Genomic DNA, 25,187 nt, shown 5'->3' with positions numbered 1-25,187 from the left:
CCGCAAGGGACATGGGAGGAAAAAAAATTACAATGAACTTTTGCGAGATCTCTGTGCCGGGAGAGCGGTGTTCCTCCTGGCTGTAGTAGGACCTCCTGTTAGCTTCGAGATGGTGGGTGTCAGATCTACGAAAACGTCGGAGCACTTTTGCAAATATGTGATATCTTGTAAACCGAGCAGATATTTGACGTTTACACAGCTACATTCACGCCTCAAAATATCTTAAAAGTGTATTTTGTGACCCAGAAAGATTAATATTACAACTGAGTAGCTGCCGCCATTGTTTGAATTCAACTTTTGTGAGATCCTGAGTTACCTTTGCGAGATCTTGCAAAAGTTTTGCAAGATCCCGAGTTTGTTTTGCGAGATCTCGCAAAAGTTCATCTTAATTTTTTTTCCTCCCATGTCCCTTGCGGGGCTCTGTATAAAAGTTTATTTTGTGACCCAGAAAGAGTAATATTACAACTAAGTAGCTACAACTAAGTAACTAATCTTAAATGACTGTTCAGTACAGAAATGAAGCCCAACAATTTTACTAGTGATGTGCGGATCGATCCTGAAATATCGATTCCTCCGATACCAGTCATTTATGTTCTAGAATCGATTCTCACATTAAAATATCGATATTTTAGTAATTTAGAGTCAATTTGTAGTTTATCATTAACAGGAACACAGTGGAAAGAAACTATAACATTCGGATTGTCTACATTCAAAGGAACTACTTCCTCTTCCGCCTTTCATAGTCATGTATGAAATACGGCTGTATAAATGTCTCGCAGCCCTTTGGCGTGCGCACTCACAACAATGGCTGAGCGTAATCGGAGTCATGTGCGGACGTATATTACCTCCACAAACAGCTGAGACGTGGTTTGCGATACATGTGGCAAAAAAGTGCTCCAAGAGTGAGGTGTTGTGGCCATACTAGGGAGACGTTCAAAAGGGCTGTCTTGGGGGTGGTTTAAATACATTTTACAGTGTTTATTTATTGGATAAAATACGTTAAATGTCACTGTTATTATTGGCCAGCCCGGAAACAGCGGGGTGTCCAAATTCAGAGGCTGCTTCCACCTGAGGACCCGTCATTGTTGGAGACTGGAATTGTCTGGGCCGCGCTATGAATTCTGCGATATGGTTTTTCAATTTTGTTGTCTGGGTGGAAAATCGGGAGAAATTCGGGAGAATGGTGGCTCCGGGAGATTTTCGGGAGGGGCACTGAAATTCGGTATTCTCCCGGAAAAATCGGGAGGGTTGGCATGTATGGTTGTGGCAACATCACTAACTTACTTTTAAAAGTTTACTCTTCGGTTGCCCCACTTCAGCCGTCCACCGTTTTTTCGGCAAAATTGTCCACACGCACCGCCGCGCTATGCATTCTGGGATATGTTGGGCTATGCAGTCTACACCACCACGTCCTTAAAATTCAGGGAAATGAAGGGCGCATTTGAGGGCCGCATTTTGAGAAGCCTTTGAAATGGGACAGCCTTCGTCACGTCGCTGTGACGTAATCGGCCTTAAAATGCGGCCTTTAAGGCTGCAGACCCCAACCTGAAACAGTTACTCATTTGTTTTGGTCATGTAAATTTACATGTAAATTCTGGAAGGACTTCCACAAGTTTATTACTGACTCTGTTCTACCTACTTTTCAACTATACTACAAGGATGTTGTCTTTGGCTATTATAATTTTAAAGACAAGGACAGTGATGCTTTCTTCTTTATAAATATGGCTTTAATTTTGGGAAAATTTCACATACACAAAAGCAAAGTCCTCGGCAGAAAGCCTGAACTTCTTGTATTAAAAATGGAACTCAATATATAGGACAATTTCCTCATCAAAAAACACTAAGGCTCTCAAGACTGTTAACATCTGTAACCGTTTGAAACAACTAACTTGATTTTGGCTCTTGCAAACTTTTGTTTATTTACGTTCCCCTTAATTTATTTTATTTTTCTACTCACTTTTGTTTCACTGTCCCTGTCACTCTCGTTGTTCCTCACTGTAACACCACAATGTCATCTTTTATGTGATTCCTGTTTTACTTAACTCATTCACTGCTATAGCCGTCAATTGCAGTGAATGAGTCAATGGGTTTAACTCATTCACTGCCAATGGCTGGCAGTGAATGAGTTAACTGTATGTCTAAAATGTGATAAATAAAGTTTAAAAAAAAGGCTGCAGACCCTGAACTGGGATACAGCCCCTGTGTGGAGGTAAGTCATCGGACCGCTGAGGAACGTGAGACGGCAGTAACGCACCGTGAACGGATGTAAACTGCCGCGAAGGCCCGGCGAAGAAGAAAACCCGGAAGTGCTTCCGCTGTTCCGTGTAGCTACAGGTAGCTGTAAGTGCAGCTGATGTCAGACAGTAGCTCGGGTTTGAGAGCACAGTGAGGAGCCAGCGGCCGCCTGAAGGCACACACAGAAAGGACATCGCTGCTAACACCGGCGGGTAAACAGCGCAGCGACGCCTTTGTCATAATAATATGTTTATCCACAAAAATAGCTTCATGTCCTGGTTTTGGTACGCGGCATATCAAAGGTGTTGGTAGGTGTAGAGTCAGGCAGTAAGCAGTATGTGTCGGTGCTGACGGAAGGCTGTCGATGTTTCCAGATATTTGGGTGATGCAGCAGGCGGATAATGGCGGCGAGGAGGAGGCGGCCCCGGTAGATGTTCAGTTCACGGATTTACCGGACGCCCTGGTGGCCTGCAAAGTGGCGGAGGATTTATTCAACGAGGAAAGGCTTAAGGTAAGCTGTCAGGCACTGGCCTGTGTGCGGCGCAGCTAAACAGTGCTTACATATGAACGTGAAACATGAACCAATAGCTTTGGCGCTTTTGTGTAGTTCATTAGAGACTGTTCTTTGTTTTTAAACCAAAATATGAAATTATCTGATAGTATGACAGGAATAAACGTGTATCTATGGAGCACAGTAGCCTTAAATGAGAAAGATGTGTGTGCAGGAGAGCCACAGGTTTATGTGGTTTCATCGCTCCATCTGGTGGCAGGGGGATTACTGGCATCCATCCATGAAAATCAATGAATTAGCTCCATTAAAGACTAGTATAGTAGTAGCTATAGTCACGCCCCAAACTGATTCTGCTGGAAACCGTCTCTGGGACTTTGGAATTTCTTTAGTTCATTCCTGAGGTTCGACTTTCCTCTGGTTTGGAGTCTGTTTGCTAGCTTTAATCAGAAAAGAAGGTCCAGTTGGGTTCAGACCCAAAATGCTCCTGGATTAAACCGAATAGTCAGGGTGTTCGTTGATGTCACACAGGGGAACATGGCTGAAATGAAATGCATAATGGATGGTCTCCTACATCTCCTGCAGCTTCTTGGGGGAAGGAGGTGAGCAGGTTAACAGGTGGTTCTGTCACCAAGGCGAATCCCAAATCGGTGAGCATTTTCGTGGACTCCCCATCCTGTAAATCAGAAATGTCACTGCATTAATATTTGATGAAAATAAAACCAGCAGAATCATTCTGAGGCAGGCAGGGAGTATTCAGTCCCAGTGGACATGTGCTGTGTGGAAAAACAGATTTGTGCCGGTGAAGCCAGGACTGTGTGATACTAATAATTTGTGCAGTTACGTCACTTTCACCTTTGGAGCAGTTTCTCCTGTGGATGCTGGGTGCAGCAATGTGCAGCAGCTGGTGAGAGACTCAGTTGAGTAACAACACAAACATCAAAAACTTCTCTTTTGATGTTTGATGCTCATCTAATTAGTTGCTATTGTGATTTCAGTAATGAGACATCCTCACGGTAACTAGCTTAAGCATAACGTTTTCAACAACGGTTCGTAAACAATAACCGGTGGCTTCAGTTTGATAGTGGCTGAACTCGAGATGAACCTACGTGACTTGTTTGTGGCATTTCCTCACACGACATCCGTTTCTTTTTCTTTCTTTCTTTCTTTTGTCTTATACGTGACAGCTCAAAAGTTTTGAATGAATTCTGATAAAACTGAAGTAGTGTAGTGCGGGGTTATGTTACCAGTCCAATCAGATTTGGCTGACAGCCACCAAGGTCAACTCGTTTTTGTTGTTTCCTGTAGTCCACTGTCGCCTCCTTTGTTTCGCTGATGTTGAGAGAGGTTGTTGTCCTAGCACCAGTTGTTTGGTCCCTTCATGTCCACTCTGTAGACTGTGTCATCGTCGCCCGTGATGGTCATATCATCTGTACTGTACCGTGTTTGTGATGAGCAAGGAGGAAGTGTGTTTTCCAACTCTCACTGTCATGTTGAATGCTGAGCTGTAGTCAGCTAAGGGCTTTCACACATATATGTTCCCTTTTTCCAGGTGGGCAGGGCAGTGTGTGTGTGTGGCCAATGCAATGGCAACGTCTGTGGCTCGGTTTCTTCTGTAGGCTAATTGGACCAGCGTGTAAGGGAGGTAGACTGGATGTGTAGTCTGACTGTCTGCTGGCTTTGTGATGACTGATGTTAGTGCAACAGGGCAGTAGTCATTTAGACAGACCACTTGTTTCTTGGCGATGGGAATGGTGGTGGACGCCCTGAAGGGAGATGTTGAAGATATTGGCAATCACCTTTGCCAGCTGGTCACACGTGCTCTGAGAACATGACCAGGAATGCTTTCTGGTCCTGGAGCTTTATATAGCTTGACCTTTTTGAAGGCCATTGTGGCAGCCTCACTCCCCACTGGAGGACATGAAACTGTGTTTGAGTGAGCATAGAGGGTGTTTAGCTTGTCTGGGAGAGATGTGACGGACTGAACACTGACCTGGTTTTTCTTTTATTAGTCAGTGATACAGCGTAGTCGTAATCGCTTGGGGTCAGAGGAGCGCAGAAGAGCGGTAAGTGGACTCCTGTGGACTTTGTCCTGGTAGTCCCACTTGGCCTTGGTTGTGACCTCAACACTGATCACTACAAAGCGGGAAAATACCTCCAACAGGCCCCTAATCTGAGCTTATACCGTTAGGTTTTAGGGGTTTTAAGCATTCTAGCCATTTTTAATAAAATGACTTCTTATATAGGACTTCATATGTTTTATATAGCACTGAAATTTGATATAGCGCTGATTAAACTTATTCTATTCAGACATTCTTATAGATGCTAATCTGAAAGTGCTGCTGAGCCTGTACTTTGGTCAGCTCGTCATGCCCTCTCTCCATCATGCTGTTGTTAATGTAATGTAAAGAAGTCATTCACTTTTTCAAAACTCATATTCTCTACATTTCATGCTTTGCCTCTCCAAAACGTGAAATAGACATGCATGCAGAAGTTCCATTACTGCATGCAATAATTGCATTACCAGCAGGGGGAGATAATATATTTAAAGCCAGGAAGTCAGTAGTGAGCAAGTATGAAGAGCATTCTAGGGTTCATATTCCTTAGAAAAGATTAAGCTAGGCAGCTAATATGTATGTACATGCAAATGTGTTAATAACGTCTGTTTAAACACTTTTGCCTTGAAATAAAACATATCTCTGGTGTTACTGCAGCTTACTGCATGCATGTACATTTCATATTTTGGGGAGACGAAGCATTAAATGGATTTGAATATGTTTCTAGGGCAAACACTACCTAGGCTGCTTTTGTAGTTTTGTTTCTACTGTAGTATATACTGCGTCAGGCTGAACAGGGAGGGGAGCGACACCCTAATCCCATTGTGGAGTTCACCAGGAACAAGAGAAATGTGACAAAATATGTCGAAGATCAAAAGATACTGCAAAAGCAGCCCTAAAGTTTCTCTGCACTGGTTCTTATACAGCGCTTTACACAACTTGCCTCAATCATGTCTTTCTATGCTTTGTCCGTAAGTGCTTCGTATCTAACATTCATGTGCGTCCACACTGCATCACGTAGCTATTCAGGGTTAGTATCTTGCCCAAGGATATTTGGCATGCAGACTTGAGCACACAGTGGTCAAACCATCAACTTTCCGATCAGTAGGTGATCTGCGCTACCACCCCACCTAAAGAATTAGGGTATTCTTCAAAGACAAGAAGCTCAACCCAATGGAGTACACGTTTCAGCTATTAGATACAAAAATGAATGCAGAAACACCCAAAAAACGAAGAGTCGCTGACAGCAGTAAGGACCTAGCAGAGCGTTTTAAAGGAGGAAGAACAGCGTTTGGTGATATCCACGGGTTCTAGACTTGAAGATGTTATACCTGCACCGCGTGGGCCAACCTCATATTAAACACTATGGATTAAGAATGGAATCGCACTCAGGTTCATATTCAATCACAATTTGGGCAATGTTCTGCTAGGAAACCTTGGTTCCTGTCATCCATGTTGATGCTACTTGGACACGTAACACCTACCTAAGCATGGTTGCAGACAAATGTGCACCATTTCATGGAAACTGTGTGCTCTGATGACTGCAGTGTCTTTCAGTGGGTTAATGCTCCCTGCCATAAAGGGCCAAACAAGGTTCAGTGATGGTTTGAGTAGCATAACAAGGAGTTTGAGGTGTTAAGTGTTCCTCCAAATTCTCCAGATCTCAGTCCAACATCAGTGGGATGTGCTGGACAAACAATCCGATCCATGAAGACTTGACACTGGAACTGGGATTTGAAGAAGTCCTAAAACAAAGATTCTAAGTTCATTGCATTGTTCTACCTTCTAAAAACATATTTGCATGTCCAAATTGCTGCTATGAATGGAACCTTTCACCTATAAGTCACAGCTGTTAATAGTGATACTGATGTTGGTCATGTTCAATGTGTATTTCATGGAAGTATTTTAAGAGTGCACTATTAAATTTGTAAAATGGCAAAAAGCATAGTTGCATGCAGTTCTGGCCTACAAATAAATGATGCAGGAAGCAGCAGGAAGAAATAACATACTGTGATTGAGTTTTAAAAGCTTAAAAACTGGAAACAAGTTGAATATCTTTAAAATGCACGTCAGAAAAATGCAGATTGGCTCAAACAGAGTTTGTGAAGGTTTTACCAAGGAAGCAGTTTTTTAATAGAGCCTCTTATATATTTTAGCCAAAGGTGTAGGGCTGTTCGGTATAACGATATATATCAGCTCACGATATGAAAACGTCTATCGTTTCATATTACGCTATCTATCGTTTGTTTTGTGGGGCGATCGTGACTCAAGAGTTGGGAGTTTGTCTTGTAATCGGAAGGTTGCCGGTTTGAGCCCCGGCTCCGACAGTCTCGGTCGTTGTGTCCTTGGGCAAGACGCTTCACTTCACACTTCAGCCTCGCCTCTGTCAGTGCGCCCCAGGGTGGCTGTGGCTGCAATGTAGCTGCCATCACCAGTGTGTGAATGTGTGGATGATTGTGTAAAGCGCTTTGGGGTCCTTAGGGACTAGAAAAAGCGCTATACAAGTACAGGCCATTTACCATTTTTACCATTTGTGGTGTCGCAAATGAAAGTGTTTACGGCAATATTTTTCATGGTTTTGATGGTCACTGTACAACTGCTTAAAGTTCTCTCATTCTCTTATATTTAATATAACCACACTACGGACAGACAAGCGACTGTTTTTATGCGTTATCGCTAGCAACAACGATCGTCTGGCTCCGCCGTCCGCTTGTTTAATTTCCACATAAACCTTTCACAATAAAGCTGAAGAGCCTGTTGAGATTTTTCAAAATAAACTGAATCATGTGAAATAGTATGCAGAGTGTTTATGAATGAGAGGCCAAAAGGAGCCGCCAGGTGCTAAAAAATAAACCTTAGAGCAGGCTTTTCCCCGCAGCATGCTGTGTAATAAATATTCACAAAGAAAAATGCGCCTGTTTCAACTTATCTAATACTGGACTCCAGGTACACAACACCCAGCTGAAAACACTTCACGCAAGTCGAGCTGCCCGAGATTCACAGAATTAGCTGAAAATGTTAAATTTTTGTGATATATATCGTTGTCGGGACGATAAATGTCTTATATCAGGATAAGATCGTGGCACCCAGACTCTGGAATAACCTCCCCGTTCATATTCGCACTGCCGAGTCTATCCAGTCTTTTAAATTACGTCTTAAAACTTATTTTTTTACTTTGGCTTTTGATTCTGTCTAGTTGGCTGTTTTTAGCTTGTTGCGTTGTTACCTATTGTTGTCCTCTTTTATTGTTTGTTTTAACTGTCTCATGTTTTTATTGACTGTGAAGCACTATGATCAACACTGTTGTTTTAATATGTGCTATATAAATAAATTTTGATTGAGGAGATTTTGGTCATATTGCACAGCCCTGCAAAGGTGTGCAAAACACTGAAAACTCTTTTTAACAAACAAATGTTTTTAACTAGTGGACACAGTCAGGTTCTGCTAGAGTTTTCTAAACTTTCTTGGTTCTACTAACCTAGTTAGCTGGACACTAACTTCATTTTTCTCTAAGACCTGAAGGTTTGTCAGTATTATCAGCAAAATGATGATTTTCCAAATTTTCTGTTATAGTTTTGCTATGCACCTACTGGCCTCAGGAGGGCAGTAGAGGCCTGTCTCCACATGATCACTGTACCCCAGTATCAACTTAAATACTAATGTTTGCTGAGCTGTGCAAGTTTTATTTCTGTGCTAGAAAGGAGAGCACGGTGCCATAAAAATGTGTGCTTGTTTTGTGTCTGCCTGGTGAGGCAATGGAAACAAATGTGTAGATGAAACAAAAACAGTGGGATGGAAAAAATGCAGGGCTGGGCTTGCACACACAGTGGCTGCAGCAGGGTGAGGCTGAGACCTGCAGGTGATTAGTGCAAGTATGTCTGTAGTTTCTGTAGTGTTGCTTAACATCAATACACAACACTCGATGGACACTGAGCATCAGCAGACTGTCAGGAGGCTCACTAATATTACAGCACTGTGTTTGCACATTTCTGTCTCTCACACACACACAGTGTGGATATTATACATGGTTATGCTGAGGATATGTCGGCCAGTTTCCACTGGAAATGCCTTTTGGTTAAACTGTCAGCAAAGAATTTGCACTGATATATTTTTATATAACTTTAATGCAGATAAAAAACAGCTGCTTGTTTGCACAGACCCAAAGCAACGGGTTATTTCCCTTTTCTACATCTGTTCTCTAAAAACAGGAAGTGATTTAGTAGCTGAATAAGTTCATCACAAAGTTATAAGGTGAAAAATCATAGACATGTAGATTGCTTAAAAAACAGAAAAACACATTTCATGAAGCTGATCAAATTATATAAAAACAAAAATCTCTTGACAAAGTGAAAATACATTGATGGGTTTTTTGCACTAATAAAGTTGTGGAGTTGTAAAGTATTTTGTGTAGTGTCACTTATATCGTCAGTTATATCGTTATTGTAAATTTTCAAATGTATATCGTGATAAATATTTTTGGTCATATCGCCCTGCTCTAGCATGTATATAAGAATTCACAGCCTTTGCACAATACGTTGCTGAAGCCTTTGGTCTTTCTGAGTATGATGCTGAAAGCTTGGCACCTGTTTTTGGACAGTGTCTCCCATTCTGCTTTCTAGCACCTCTGAAGCTCCTACCGGTTGGATGGGGAGCACTGACGCAGAGCCATTATCAGAGCTCCTCAGAGACCTTTCTACATCTGCTTCAGTTGTTCCCTCAGCCCTGGTACCTCTCGATTTCCCCGTGCTCGTTCTTCCTGATGTTCTAAGCTAGGACAGGATCTATCACAGCTATGGTTTTCTGCCCACCACTGTGTCTGGTTGGTTGTCCAACAGCTGCTTATCTGGAGTCCCACAGGACCTTAGCCTCATTGTTCTCAACAGCGTTTGATGATGGCTCCCACCAGGACTTGGGACTGTGTTGTCCACGTGCCACACAGATGATCCTGTACATCAGTTAAGCTACTTGGTCGTGCCTCTCAGTGAACACTGTCACAGCTTGCATCTTACATCCTGCTGCGATGTGTTGGATAGTCTCCGGGGCAGGTTTGCATAGTTTGGGTCTGAGGTCCTGGATTGTGGCTCTGACACTCGCTAATCCTTGTCCTCCCTCTTTTATAGGGACATAGAGTGTCGTGGTCATGGACTTTGGGTGGAGGGTTTTCCCTGTTTCTTTCTGTGCCTGCTTATTGTTACAGGACATGTGTCGGTGAAGGTTCTCAGTCATCCAGGTCCTCGTAGTCAAAGGAGCTTGCAAAGAAAAGCGTCTGGACTTCTTTAAGTTGCTTGAAGACGTTTCACCTCTCATCCGAGAAGCTTCTTCAGTTCTAAGGTCAAATGGTGGAGAGTCCCAGATATAAACCTAGTGGGAGTTTCCCCCCACAGAGGGAGAAAAGGACCCCTGATGATCCTCTAATCGCCTGAGCCAAGGTGTGAAACTGGGTGTGGGTTACAATCAGCCAGAGTTTCGGGTGAGCTCATTGTGAAACCTGGCCCCACCTTATCATGTGATTTCCTGAGGTCAGATGGCCCAGGATGTGAGTGGGCGTTAAGGCGTCTGGGAAGGATCTCAAAACTGGATTATAGATGGCAGAGAGTTGGTGTCGTAAACCCCGCCTCTGTTCAAAGATGGTCGCTCACAGTGGACATAGATGCTTCTTTCACTCCTCTTTCAAACCATCTGTCCTCTCTGTCCAAAATGTGAACATTGGCATCCTCAAAGAGTGACCTTTGACCTTTAGATGCAGATGGACTGCTGAGTCTTGTCCTGTGGAGGTGGCTCTTCTGTGTTGTGCCATGCGCTTGTGAAGTGGCTGTTTGGTCTCTCCAATGTAGAGGTCTGAGCATTCCTCGCTGCACTGTACAGCAAACACCACATTGTTAAGTCTGTGTTTTGGCGTTTTGTCTTTGTGATGAACCAGTTTTTGTCTGAGCATGTTGCTGGGTCTGAAATGCACCGGGATGTCGTGCTTGGAGAAAACTCTCCTGAGTTTCTCTGATACACCGGCTACATAGGGGATGACAATGTTGTTGCGTCTGTCCTTCTTATCCTCCCTCGCTGGTGTCTGATCTTCTTTTCTCTGCCTCTTTGCTGACTTTAAGAACGCCCAGTTAGGATAACCTAGGGCTGTTCGATATAACCGTATATATCTGATGACGATATAAAAACGTCCATCGTTTCATTTTACGCTATCATTTGTTTCGTGGTGTCGCAAAATAAACTGTTTACGGCAATATTTGTTCATGGTTCTGATGGTCACTGTAGGGGCTATATTAATTTCTTAAAGTTATCTCTTTCTCTTATATTTAATATAACCACACTACAGACGGACAAGCATCTGTTTTTATGCGTCGTCGTTAGCAACAACGACGGTAAAACCATCGCGTGTCCGCTTGTTTATGTTCCACATAAATCTTTCACAATAAAGCTCAAGATCCTGTTGAGACTTTTCAAAATAAACTGAATCACGTGAAAGAGCAGATTATTTACGGATGAGAAGTAAAAAAGAGCCGCCAGGTGCTAAAAAATAAAGCTTAGACTCAAACGTTAGAACAGGCTTCTCCCCGCAGCACGCCGTGTAAGAAATACTCACAAAGAAAACGGCGCCGTTACAACTTATGTCTAAAAATGTATCGTTTCATGCATCAGTTAAAACACTCTACTCCAGCTACACGACGCGCAGCAGGAAACACTTCACGCAAGTCGAGCTGCTCGAGATTCACAGAATTTACAAAAATGTTACATTTCTGTGATTTATATCGTTATCGGACGATAGATGTCTGATATCGGGATATGAGGTTTTGGTCATATCGCACAGCCCTAAGATAACCACACGTTTTGAGTGCTTCCTTTACATGTGTGTGTTCCTTCTTTTTCCCTTCAGGCTTAGAGGGAACATGTTCTGCCCGGTGGTGTAGGGTCCTGATTACTCCAAGTTTGTGTTCCAGAGGGTGATGGGAGTCAAAGAGGAGGTACTGGTCCGTGTGTGTGGGCTTCCGGTAAACTTCGATGTTGAGGTTGCCGTTCTCTTCAATGTGCACGGCGCAGTCCAGGAAAGGCAAATAGTTGTCCTTTGTGTCTTCCCTGGTGAACTTGATGTTTTTATCCACAGCGTTAATGTGCGCGGTGAAGGATTCCACTTCTTGTGTCTTGATTTTGACCCAGGTGTCATCCACATATCTGTACCAGTGGCTGGGTACTCTTACTTTCAAAGAGCCAAGAGCCTTCCTTTCCACTTCCTCCATGTAAAGGTTGGCTACAATAGGTGACACGGGGGAGTCCATGGCACAGCCATGTTTTTGTCTGTAAAAGCCTTCGTTGTATTTGAAGTATGTGGTGGTGAGGCAGAGGTCTAACAGTGTGCAGGTCTGATCGGGGGTGAAGTTGGTCCTGTCTTCTTGTAGTCGTTTTCTGACCGTCTACACTGGACATATGCATTTACAGCTTGGAGCTTATTCGTACCATTCAGCTGGCTTGTCAGCACCTGCTTTTCCTTCTGGCTGTACCTGACTGTGGCTGACCTTTGTGCATAGTCATCATGTTCCCACTGGCCTGTGGGATATCCAGGTACGTGTAGCTTTTGTACTACATCTGCTGTTGTTCCTCCACCCCTTCAGTGCGGATGAGCTTGCCTGTCTTTGCAGCCATTCGACTGTACTTATCCAGTCTGAATAACATCCTGATGCCTTCACTGTACATCCTGGTGATGTGGATCAGTGAGTCTGTGTCCTGGCTTATAGCTTGTCACCCATGTACAGTAGTTGGCTGATGGTTGCTCCACTGCAAAATTTGTAGCCATGTCCACTGTTAAATGGTAAATGGACTGATTCTTATAGTGCTTTTCTACTCTCAAAGTGCTTTATACAACATCCATCCATTCTGTCGGGGTCGCAGGGCAGCTAGAGCCTTTCCCAGCTACCATAGGGCAGGAGGCAGGGTCCACCCTGGACAGGTCTCCAGGCTGTCGCAGGGCTAACAGACAACCATTCACACTCAGGTTCACACCTATGGGCAATTTAGACTTACCCAAGTAACCTAATTAAGCTTGACACACTTTCATACTCTGATGCACCGGAGAACAACTTGGGGTTAGTGTCTTGCTCAAGGATATTTGGCATGCAGACTGGAGGAGCCAGGGATTGAACCACCAACCGCCCGATCAGTAGATGACCTGCTCTACCTAGCTGCAGCCACCCCAAGTGTGACAGATGTGTGACAGATGTCGGTGATGATCAGGGGATTGAGGTCTAACAGCAGCAAGAACATTCAGTTGGCGTCCAGTGTTGTTTTTACAGTCCCACTGAGTTCCCCGTGAATATTATCAGTGTGTTACTAGCTTTGTACAGCGTAAATGAAACGTGTGCTTACTCAGCTTGGAACATCCAGGTTGGAGTAATCTGCTGGTAGCTTCATGGTGTCTGTAAACTTGATTTTTCAGAGTCTTAACAATCCATTCAAATTTGGCTCAGATCTACCAAAGTCTCCAAGGTCATTGTTCAAAACATCGACCTCTGACCTCTCCTTCAAGGTCAGTCATTTGATTTAGCAGACATCTGCACTCTAAGTGCTTCTTGGTGATCTTTGTAAATATTGTGACTTTTTTCCCCCTCAATGAAATGAAAAGTCATGTATGTTGTATATGTCAGCCGTCATGTTTAGTCTTTGGCTTTCGGCCTCAGAGAGACGTAGTTCTTCTTGTAATTAAATTAGTTAATATCTAACTAATTAAAGATTATACTTTTTCTTTTATTTGGCTTTAATTGATATCTTATGTAACTGTATTATTCAGTTCCAGTGTACGGCACTTTGGTTGTTTTAAAGTGCTTTATCAATAAAGATGATGATGTTGACTGTATGAGCAGTCACAGTGTTGTCTGTCATTGTGTGAAGCTTTAAGCTCTCTGCTATTAATGCCTCACAGAAGCATGTTATCAACCTGCCTCTGGATCCCTTCATGCTTCTCACTCGTCCTGTCTTTCTACTCTTCCTTCACCCCTTTTATTTTTTACTTTGGGCGTCAGTCTCCCAGCTACCTGTGTCATTTCTCTGTCTTTCAGTCATATATACAAAGAAAAGATATGAATGTATGTTTTTGTTCTGCGTGTGGAATCCAAAGTGAGGCTCCCTGTCATAGTTTCCACTAAGAAACAGCATCAGGAGGCAGTGATGTCAGCTCTGTCTCCCACTCTCTCGCACAGACGCAGTCACTGCCCTTCATTATGTATGTATGATTAGTCAGTGTTGTATCTGTCAGTGGAGGAATAGGAAGAGAGAAGAAAATAGATTTCCCTCCTCCTTCCACCGATGATTGGCCTGCAGTGAATGAGACCAGGAAAAAGAGAGGAGGGGACTGTGGCTAATGCGTCATAGGCTGGCAGGGCCTCATTTAAGTGGCTTTGGATCTGGGAGAGAGAGAGAGATTAAAGTGTGAGTGACATTTTCAGCTCTCCACACCCAAATCTCTGGAAAATTCCTTGAGTTTTCAGTCTGCTGCTGAGCGAGACAGGAACAAGCTGCAGAAGAAGAAAACGCAGATTAGCAAATGTTAGATGTTGTTTTCAATTTCTAACTTTAGATTCTCGTTTCATAATCTTGGAATGTGCCGCACTGCCTCTCTAACGTTGTGGACTTGATGTACTGTGGGCACCGAAGGAGAAAAACTGCTGCTGCGCATGTGAAGCCAGTGCTGGGGAAGAACCCGACCACGGTCCTGTTTGGAACATCCCGTTGTCTCTGCTCGTCCGTCACCCTGGGGAAAGCAACAGTCCTCCAACCTCGTCCCTCCTCTTCCTCAACTTCATTGACTGTTACAGCATTGCATCGCACCCTGAACTCAGTTATCAGGTGGAAAAGGTTGCGGATCGGCGGGTCGCCTGTCATGCACATTAAGACCACTAAATGTAACCGGTTCTGCCTGGTGGCCTCGGTGACCAGCCGGGAATTATTCCACCACTCTGAGGTGCAGGTAACAGTACGGTGTCACTAAAGGATTTCCTGGAATTTGACTGCAGCTGACCCTGTGTGCATCCTGAGACATCTTTACTGGCTTCCAGGCTCGACCAGCAGCTTCCAACTGCATTTTGTGTTGACTGTATATAGGTTTTATGTGCAGTTCATCATGTAATGTAGCTATTGAGAGGTCTGCTTAAACGTGATTTTACAGCTGAATCAACCCAAGCATCCAGCTCAACTACCCTCTAAAAACGGTCTTTCAGTAGTAATGCAGCAACTCGACTGTTAGATGGTGTAATGACAGCCAAGACTGACTGTAAAACACAGTAATGAGGATTTTGCAGCATGGCCGTGCTTTTTAACATAGTTTCCTTATGCTGTTGGTGCAACTCGATAATAAAACAGTGTTAAGAAAAAGATGAATCCTACATCTGCACTAATGTGTGCTAATCTGTAGGCGTTTAGGTAATATCGATCATTTCAGTGTGTCTGCATGATCCAGATGTCTGTGCCTTTTATTCATAGAATCTTCAAACTGGCTCTTGCTCAATATTTTTAGTGAAGAAAGTGCTAAATGGGCTGAACGGAGTTGAAGTCTGTAAGATGGTTCAGAGATCTCAGTCATTACTTCAGTCTCCTCCTACTGTCTGCTTCCTCTGTGTTTCCAGGCTGGCTTTGAGGCCTTGTTCCGTTCATTCGACTCGGAGGTGCAGTTCCAGTACTTCAAGTCGTTTCGGCGGATCAGGATCAGTTTCAGAGATGCTCTGGCTGCAGCGGAGGCGAGACTCCGACTACATAAGACGGACTTCAACGGCAAAGAAATGAGACTTTACTTCGCTCAGGTAATATCTGTAGGCTGAGATCTATCAGACACATGAATGTAACTTGTTCAGACCTTCAACGCGCTAAACCAGGCGGAGCTCTTGATTCACTTTCTGAATGTCATCTATGGTTGTCCCAGAGTTTGGAATAATAAATGAAAATTGAAATAATAACTAAAAAACAGCTTGTACATTGTGGAAGAACATTAGCTTGTGTGTTATAGCAGTGTTCGTTCTTCTCTTATAGAGATGTGCATACTTTCACTTATTGTGACACCGGTCAGCATCCTCCAGACTAAATTTGACATGTTAGCTTCAGTTTAATATGAATGGAGCTGCTGCTCTGTATATGTATATAAGAATAGAATAACTTAGTGTAGTTTATAAGTGTTACATTCTGTCTACCTAAACAATGTTGTTAGCTTGCTTTATGTCAGCTAGCTGATTAATTCATCCTTTCTAATGCTACAAAATAATAAACATTTCAGTTCAGTTTTATGTACACAGCGCCAAATCACAACAACAGTCGCCTCAAGGTGCTTTATACTGTAAGGTCGACCCTACAATAACACATGCAGAGAAAAACCCAACAATCATATGACCCCCTATGAGCAGCACTTTGGCGACAGTGGGAAGGAAAAACTCCCTTTTAACAGGAAGAAACCTCCAGCAGAACCAGGCTCAGGGAGGGGCGGGGCCATCTGCTGCGACCGGTGCACAATGCCCTGTGGTGAATGACGCAGTGGGCAGTGATTAGACGTTCCACTTCACAGTAGGGCGGATCCCAGAAGCATAGGATTTCCACCTCCATGTTTGCTGTGGGGACTTTGGGTGGTACTCTCACTGGAGCAGTGGGACGATGACAGTTACATGCAAATCAACGTAGAACCTTTGCAACGTTTTTTCTTCTTCTACTAGAATGAAACTACCCTAAAAATGAGAAACTGTTCATTTGTTTTTAAGCAAACTTACAAAGTCAGAGGAGGATTGAATAAATAATTTTCTCACTGTAGTTAAAGTTGGTGAAATACACAGGAAAAAATATCCAATAAATCACTGAATCTACAGTTTAATGTGACTGTGTGGCTTCAGTGGTACGACTATAGAAGCACTGTATAAATATCAGTGCATTAGTTAGCTGGGTAGGTAGGTGACAGAAACATAATCATCAATCCATTTCTTTCTATATGATGCTACAGTCTCAGTAAACCTGTGATATATTGCTGGTTATTATAAAGTGCTGCCCTGCCTTTGCACTGTGTAGTCTGTGCACATAGGGAGTCCTCGGCTGGAGCCTCCCAAGCCAGAGAAGCAGTTCCTGATCTCGCCTCCTGCTTCCCCTCCAGTCGGCTGGGAACAGTCTCAGGACGCCACACCGGTCATCAACTATGACCTGCTTTGTGCCATCTCTAAACTGGGGCCAGGTATACAACACATTATGATTTGTGTTTTCCATCCGTGTGTGAATGTGTGACAGGTTTGTAAAACACAATCGACACTTCCTGCAGCCTCAAATGCAAACTGAAGGCTCTTTACAGGCTTGGAACGAAGCTGAGTGGTACATGATTTAAAACGCTGTTCCTCTTCTTTTAATCTTTTTGTCTTCCTTCATTTAATTCTCGATAAATTCATCACAACTGATTACAAGTGCAAAGTGTGTGAGCTTGTCTCCACACTGATATTGACATCAACGCCTACAACTCAAAGTCAGGAGCCAGGTAGCAATGACTGCCAGCAGAACTGCAGACAGGTGTGGTGGTTAGAGGGAAAACCCAACACCGCGATCAGAGCGTCGTTGCTGTCACGGAAACAAGTACAACAAAATTAAGTGCTGTCCCTGCTGCACTGAAAAGAACAGAAATAATAAAGAGAAAAACTATAAAATGAGATTTAAAAAGGACAAAAGAACCATCTATTGCACTTAAGGAGCTGCGCTATGGTAGGTGCTCATTGCAGTGTTTCATTTTCATTTCCACTTTATTTAACAGGGACCATGTACAACAAAACAATCTCCTTAGAGAAAAGATGTCCCAGGCCGGGATCGAGATGACATCACGTAAATAGAGCAACAGTGCATACTAGATTCCAGATACTCAGGAAGCTGAGCCCTGAATTATGATACAAACCATTCACACTGAGATCTTCAAGGTCAGTTTCATGATAATTGGTCAATAATTGACTAAAAGGCTTAGAAACTATCATTATTACAAACAGTGTATTGTGAACATATAGAAGGTATTGCAGATAAGATTTAAAAGATTTAAAATATGTCACATTTGACCACTGACCTCTTTTTCATGGGCAATAGAAAGATCTGAAGGTAAAAGTCAGTTTTAAATGGCACTATACAACTTTATTATGTTTCTTACTGCTCTTGTTTCTATTGAATACATATAGGGATTCTAAATATCACGTTACTTTTGACCTCTGACCTCTTCTTCAAGGTCAAACTTTCATGAAATGTGGGGGAGGTTCTATAAATTAATGCTTGCAAGTCTTGTGCATGTCACACAATCCATTATTGTTGTTGTTGTTGTTATTGTTATGATGATGATGATGTGTTGGTGAAAGTCTGGCAACACAGCTTTGTATAGCCGTACAGGCGAATGGCTCCTCGAGAGACATGGGTGACACTGAGCTCAGGGAAGTGATGGGAAACCCACACTTCATGCACATCTGCTAGCATAGACACACAGCACATTTAAAAGCAGTGAGGATTAGAAACCAACAAATGTTTCTGGCACAACTTCACCTTCTTCCAAGGTGCATGGAGAAGACAAAGATCTGATGACCCGAAGACTCCAGCAACACTTAAAGTAATCCGGTCTTTAAGTGATGACGTGACGAATCCTGCTTCCAAACTGCTGTGTTCACTAAGGCTGTTGTGTTTTTAACTTGTTTTAATGCTTTGTGTCTTGTTCTATGTAATCTACAAGCCCTTACAAACAGTCAGTGATCACTGTCGGCCTCTCGGTTTTTATTACCGCTAATCATGTTAAAGCTCTGTTTTTAAAACCTTACGATGTAACTACAGCCCAGCGCATGCAGCAGTATATTAGTGACTAACCTGGTATTGTGGATGGATTATCTCAGTTGTTCTCCTGACTGAAGCTTGGTCCGTTTACAGCATCCTGCTATGTGACTGCATTTGTCTCTAACCATCAGGAACCCTCACGTTAACTTTTATCAAGTAGCAAAAAAGTTAGCGTTCATCCTCCAGCTTCACCGTGTTTATGCTATGCTAACATAGCTGTGTCGCTAGTGATCACGTAGCACATCATTATATAGCAGCTAGCCCAACTTCAGTAACCCTACAAACGTCACTGCTGTTTAGTTTTGTCTTGATTTATGTTGGAAGTGGTAGCAGAGCTGTACGTTTGAATTTTTCAGAAATCTCTCAGTCAGAACATGTTACATCATGTTTAGGTGGAAGCTAGCGAGCTAACTTCCTGCTAACTTCTAACTCTGTTAAATGTAATAAATCCTGTTTTCATGGATGCCTGGATGTTAAACTTAATTGTTACACCTGGTAAAGCAGCAACGCTGATCATTTTATTACAGATGAAAGAATTTAGACAGTTTTTAACTCTCAGTAATGCCGCAGTGATCATGTGACTTTGGGACCTGCAGCAGAGTTTAGGCCCGGGAACGGCTAATGACGTCAGACTTAAAGACTGGATAGGGGCGGCTTTACTAAGTGACCAACACGCTTTGGCGTGTGGCCTTCAATGACCCCGATGAAGGCCACACCCTGAAACACGTTTGTCACTTAGTAAAGCTGTTCCCTATTACTTTAAATTTGACTATTTGACTGTTAAAACTATTTAGACCTGTTGCAGCTCCACATGCTGATGCTATGTTCACACCACCAATGTCAAAGTTAGAAGAAGTAAAGGTAGTATGGGTTAGGAGTTGGTGTCGGCTGATGTGGCTAAAGCATCTAGATTCTGCCTCCAGATGTATAAAAGCAATGTTTCCTAAAATTGAATGATTAAAATAGTTTCTTTGATACATTTGAAATTGCCAGCTGATGTCAGACCTCATTGACATCTAAAACTGAGATCATCAGGTCGTCAGGATCGTGACAGCTTTGTTCTCCATTTTGCATTATCTCTATCGCTGAAGAGGGAAACCTCATCGCTGCACAGTGACTTGGTACATTGTAGCACGCCCTGTGGGAAACGTCCTCCAATTTGACCTTTTTTTGTTTTATTCTTAGGGGGGAAGTACGAGCTTCACACAGCAACACCAACCACTCCCAGCGTGGTCGTCCATGTGTGCGACGACGAACGCGGTGACAGCTCCGCACCCGATGACAGCGACCAGGATGACAAGCCCCGCCCACCACGACCAAAGATCATTCAGACTCGACGGCCTGACTACACACCTAGAGTTGAGCAGTGAGCGGTGCTGACAGGGGAATCTGTACTGTGTCAGCGTCGATCAGCAGCTGAACACGCTCGCAGAGATTTGGATAAAACTGTGAGAAGGCGTCTGTGGGTGCTGCAATATCCAGCTGAAGCAAATGACTAGAATTGCATGCTGCATTTGTGTCGTGTTCGACAGACCGAAGCGGGAAAGGGTTTAAATTGACTTACTGTGTACGACTGTTGATATCTGCTCTGGTGCTCCATTTGTCTGTTATTAAGGTGTGAAGCAACCCGCTTCAGCTTTTTCACATTTTAGTGGCTTGTGTGCTCACTAGCATGAAGTCATGACAGTGTCCATTGCTCTGCACTGTTGTCTGATGTATCTGCTTGGCCTAAACAAAGCTGGCCTCCTGCTGTCTTTGCTGCGACTCAGTTTCCCAAAAAAAGCAGTTTTCCTGGAATTCTCTTCAAAGTAGTGTTTGAAGTTTGCTGCATTCTGTGTGTGTTTTGGTTGTCTCATAGCAAACAGCTGTTATTAAAGGCACCCACATAGGAAGTGATTTGTAGTGACGGAGACCTTCAGGCAACAACTATCAAGATGGCTGCTGGTGGCATGAAGTTTGGAGTTAACCCTCGAGAACCTGAATGTCTGCAGGCCGCTGACTCTCAACAACACAGCGATACACCGTGATCACATCCTGCGTGGACGGCCGTTTACTCTTTGGCTTAAAGTCCAACCAATGTTTATCTGTTACTTTAGAACGCCACACTTACCTGTTCGTGTCCCTGACCATGCCGTGCTTTAAAAAAACAGATGACACTTTCTGCCATGTGGGGGTTAAATAGTGTTCTGAAAAATGTCTTTCTGCCAATGTGTGCGAGCGCTGCTGTTCAACCAGTGACTCAAGCCCCAAACACGCTGCCGGTTATTTTGGGGCCTGTTTTGTACTTGTGGCACATCCAGCTCATGTCCTATGGCTTCTACTATGAAGCAGGATGGTCAAGATAAAAATGGTCTTATCCAGGTCATCTCAGGGTTAACCCTGGATTTTCTTTACTTAGATGGTGCAGTAAGACGTGGTATATATCACTCATGTACCCATGGTAACTAACCTCTTATAAAAAGAGGTTATGATAGAGATCGCAGATCACCACCTACGTACCAGTCTGTGTGGTCCCTCAGACCTCTGTGTGTGGATACTGGGAGGGTCTAAATTATTTTTAGTGTGTGAAGTCTACATGTTCGCTGCAATTAAACCGTTTCAGTTCTGTGAGGATTAGTGTATGGTCCCAAAACAGAGCTCCTTGTTGTACTCGCTCAGTTTGTATCAAATGAATTCTGCTCTTGTATTCATTCACTGTCAAGTTGCAGCTGATACAATAAAAACTCTTTCGAACAGACATTTCATTACATTATAGTCCATCAGATCCTCTGATGTCTTAATGATAGAGCTGTGATATTGAGAAGTTTGATAAGTTACACAGTCAGCAGTTTTGGCAGCTTTCCTTCCTGGTTTCAAATCGGCTAAACTTCATATAATTTTAATACTAAAGCAGTGTACAGCACCTCTGTTACTGCATGTGTTTAACTTCTCATATTTTTATCTTCCTTCTTAACTCTCAGCCGTATCAGACTGATGGGGACTGTGGTCACCCTGCCGACAGGCCCAAGTTTGTGAAGCGATAACTCAAGAATGAGGCGACATAGGTTTTTGAAATTAATACCATAGGAGGCTGAGGGGTAGCACTGTAAAATCTGCTGCTCTGCTGGCTGTTTACGTACCATGTTTGACCAGGCAACACCATCCCTTTCATGTGATAGTGCAGAGAAATCCCGGGTTGACCAGCGATGGGAGGTTTTATCCTGATTTCAGATATTCCAGTAAGAGAATAAAGGATGGGATATACTGGACTTGCTTCGTAGTACAGGGCCCTGTTGTGTGCATGTTTGACTGTGTGCTTTCAAAGATGTACTAACTGCTGTGTTGCTGTTGCATCAGTAGGATTACAGCAATTTCCAACTAATTGTTGTTTGATTTCCAAAATGTTGCAGCCGTGAACGCGGCGTCATTGTCACCCTGCCAGTATGGGCTGGCAGACGTTGGGGACAACGAAGTATTGACTGACTGAACGAAGATGGCTTGTTTCACATTGATACCATAAGTGTATCTACTATGAGGCTGAGGTGCAGCACTGGCTATCTTTAATATGTCTGCTTTTCTGAAGTTTTTATAAGACTAGCTTAGCTTTTTCTGCTATATAGTGCTCAGCTGCAGATGTTCGAACGCTGTGTCTCAAATCTGTGTAGCTAATGCATAACACAGGACTGTCACCTCTACATGAACATTTCAGAACTGGACTGATGCTATATATCCCAGTTTAACTCTGTATAAATGGAATCACAACACATTTGTTTGTTTCAACCTGTAAATGGAACTTTAGGGCCACGTGACACTTTGTGATACTGAAAGAATCTAAAAATGAAAACGTGTCTGTCTTTGCCAGTCGAGCATCTTAACGGGCTGTAACTGCACCTTTAGTCCGGGTATTTTGTTTCCCTTTCATTTAGACACAATTGGACAGTGTGGTGGTTTGGCTACTTTTTTACTAGAATTTTATTATTTTTGAAATAAGTAATAAGTTACCGTGAATAAATATTTCACCATCTAATTCCATCTGTGTCATTGTCCTATATAAGAGTATATGTCTGTATTACACACATAAGTTTGAGTATATTTCTGAACTGTTTTAAGGACTCCTGGTTGAAGTCATTTGAATGAGGTTTGTGTTTTTCCTGTATGTGAATTTTGTAATATTTTGGTCACAGTGGGCTGGACGTTTTGACAGTGTAAATAAACACAGTTCGAAAGCCTTCCACAGACTAGAATCACAAAAAGAAGTGTCCTCACTCTGTTGTGTTAACTTCAGTGATCTCTTCCTCTAAACCATTAATGAGCCTTCTAGACTCCATTCGTTCAACACTTCTCAAAGACATTTTAGCTTTGATTAATGCTTTCTTTACTAACAGACACCGCATGCGTTCGACGTTATTAAACCATTCCTTTAAAAGGCCTTTCTTTGATCCAGCTGTCTCCCCTTATTTACTTCTTCAGACTGAAGACGTCACTTGGATGAGTGACGAAACGTTTCTCCCACTGAAAACTTCCACATGAACAGAATCAACTCTTTGGCTTTTTTAGCTCAGGTGGTAGATCAGTAACATTACTAAAATTTTATTTATATAGCACCTTTCAAGACAAACATCACAAAGGTCTTCGCACAAAAATACAAAGGCATTTAAAACAAAACAGACAAAAGTTCACCAAATGCAGGTCATTGCTTCGATCTGTGGATGCTCCATTCTGCATCTCAAATATCCTTGTGCGAGATACTAATCCCAATTCATACATCAGAGTATGAATGTGTGTGAATGTTCTTTAGCCATCAGAATTGTTGTCTGAAGACCAACAAGGATACCCAATGGATTTACTTTGCCAAATGGATCATCTGGCATTGCCGTATTGTTCCATTTGGTCGATCTTTGTTTTTATTGTTTATTATATTTTATTTTCAGATGTTACAGACGGGACAGACATGAGTGAGAGATAGGAAAGGGAGAAAGAAAGAGGAAGGAAAGGAAAAACAGAAGGGGAGAGGGACAGTGAGAAAGGGGGGGAGAAAAAAAATAAAAATCTCCTGGATCACCTGTTGAGAGAAGAATAGAAAACAAGCAAAAAAAGACCAAAAAAAAAAACAAAGCAACATACTAAACACAACACCATCGCATTAATCTAGCTAAGTGTAAACAGCAGTAAATACTAAATATTCAATGTTGTTGTGCAGCACGCAGGACAGATGTGCTTCGAAGTAGCAGCCAAGAAAGGTGTAATTTGGGTCTACGAGCAGTGAACACCCGTGTGCATACCTGTGTGGATCAGCGCGCTTGTATTCCAAAGGTTTCTCCATGTAACGATCTGCTAGGGAGTGTGGGGGGGCCACAGCCCCTATTTGGTTCTTTTCAATTCAATTTTATTTATAAAATGCCAAATCACAACAACAGTCGCCTCAAGGTGCTTTATACTGTAAGGTCGACCCTACAATAATACATACAGAGAAAAACCCAACAATCATATGACCCCCTATGAGCAGCACTTTGGTGACAGTGGGAAGGAAAAACTCCCTTTTAACAGGAAGAAACCTCCAGCAGAACCAGGCTCAGGGAGGGGCGGGGCCATCTGCTGTGATTGGCTGGTGTGAGAGAAGGAAGACAGGATAAAGACATGCTGTGGAAGAGAGACAGAGGTTAATAACAGGTATGATTCAATTCAGAGAGGTCTATTAACACATCGTGAGTGAAGAAGAAACACCCAGTGCATCATGGGAATCCCCAACAGCCTCAGGGATTCAGCGTCACCTGATTGAGCCTGAATCTTAGCTGGAAGCTGGTTCCACAGAAGGGGGGCCTGGAAACTGAAGGCTCTGCCTCCCATTCTACTTTTAAATACTGTAGGAACAACAAGTAGGCCTGCAGAGCGAGAGCGAAGTGCTCTAATAGGATGATATGGTACTACAAGGTCATTAAGATAAGATGGGGCCTGATTATTTAAGACCTTGTATGTGAGGAGCAGGATTTTGAATTCTGGATTTAACAGGAAGCCAAAACAGGAGAAATCTGCTCTCTCGTTCTAGTCCCTGTCAGGACTCTTGCTGCAGCATTTTGGATCAGCTGAAGGCTTTCAGGGAGTTTGTAGGACTTCCTGATAATAATGAATTACAGTCGTGTAATTCATGAACTAGTGAACCTTCTCAGGAGTGGCAGGCCGACTAATTACCCCAAGACCGCAGTGACGAGTCCTCCAAGAGGTCACAAAAGACCCCAGAACAACATCCCAAGAACCGCAGGCCTCATCTGTGCCAATTAAGGTCAGTGTTCATGAGATGGACCGAGTTGAAAAACAGGAGGAGCCCAGGAATTATTAGAAAAATATAATTTCCATTTATTTAACCCCCAAAAATTATATTTACAAGACTAATAAATGTTGAGCTCATAAAAGAGGTCAAAGAAACAAAACTGAACTCAGGCAAAGACTGCAACCTTAACAAACCAAATGACTGCCCCAAACGTACATAATTGACCTAAACATGAAATGACATACAAGGGTATATATAATGGCTGATCAGACCATTGTGACACATGAGGGGTAACAAACAAAACACCATCATAAATCACAAACGATGCAGTACA

General features: G+C 42.9%; 1 protein-coding gene across 2 annotated transcripts; it reads left to right on the top strand.

The window, feature by feature from the left end:
- The first annotated feature begins 2,234 nt into the window (after positions 1–2,234).
- rcan1b (regulator of calcineurin 1b) lies at positions 2,235–22,814 on the top strand. 2 transcript variants are annotated; one of them, XM_026158242.1, is made up of 5 exons: positions 2,235–2,447; positions 2,610–2,746; positions 15,420–15,593; positions 16,837–16,996; positions 19,792–22,814. In XM_026158242.1, the coding sequence occupies exons 2-5, from the start codon at positions 2,621–2,623 to the stop codon at positions 19,974–19,976; spliced, it is 645 nt and encodes a 214-aa protein (XP_026014027.1). In that variant the 5' UTR covers positions 2,235–2,447; positions 2,610–2,620; the 3' UTR covers positions 19,977–22,814. The 2 variants fall into 2 exon arrangements, with proteins under 2 accessions (XP_026014027.1, XP_026014026.1); XM_026158241.1 differs by lacking the exons at positions 2,235–2,447; positions 2,610–2,746 and adding an exon at positions 14,034–14,764.
- Positions 22,815–25,187: the final 2,373 nt, after the last annotated feature.

Source organism: Astatotilapia calliptera, chromosome 23, assembly GCF_900246225.1.
Source record: "Astatotilapia calliptera chromosome 23, fAstCal1.2, whole genome shotgun sequence".
NCBI lineage: Eukaryota > Metazoa > Chordata > Actinopteri > Cichliformes > Cichlidae > Astatotilapia > Astatotilapia calliptera.
The sequence above is the reverse complement of the archived record's forward strand: the minus strand, read 5'-3'. Positions and strand labels throughout refer to the sequence as shown.

Excerpts from the sequence above, each read along its gene's own strand:
- rcan1b (XM_026158241.1), top strand. The coding sequence starts at position 14,432 with ATGTACTGTGGGCACCGAAGGAGAAAAACTGCTGCTGCGCATGTGAAG. Across the intron at positions 14,765-15,419 it reads TCCACCACTCTGAGGTGCAG|GCTGGCTTTGAGGCCTTGTT; the intron begins GTAACAGTACGG and ends CTGTGTTTCCAG. Across the intron at positions 15,594-16,836 it reads TGAGACTTTACTTCGCTCAG|TCTGTGCACATAGGGAGTCC; the intron begins GTAATATCTGTA and ends TGCACTGTGTAG.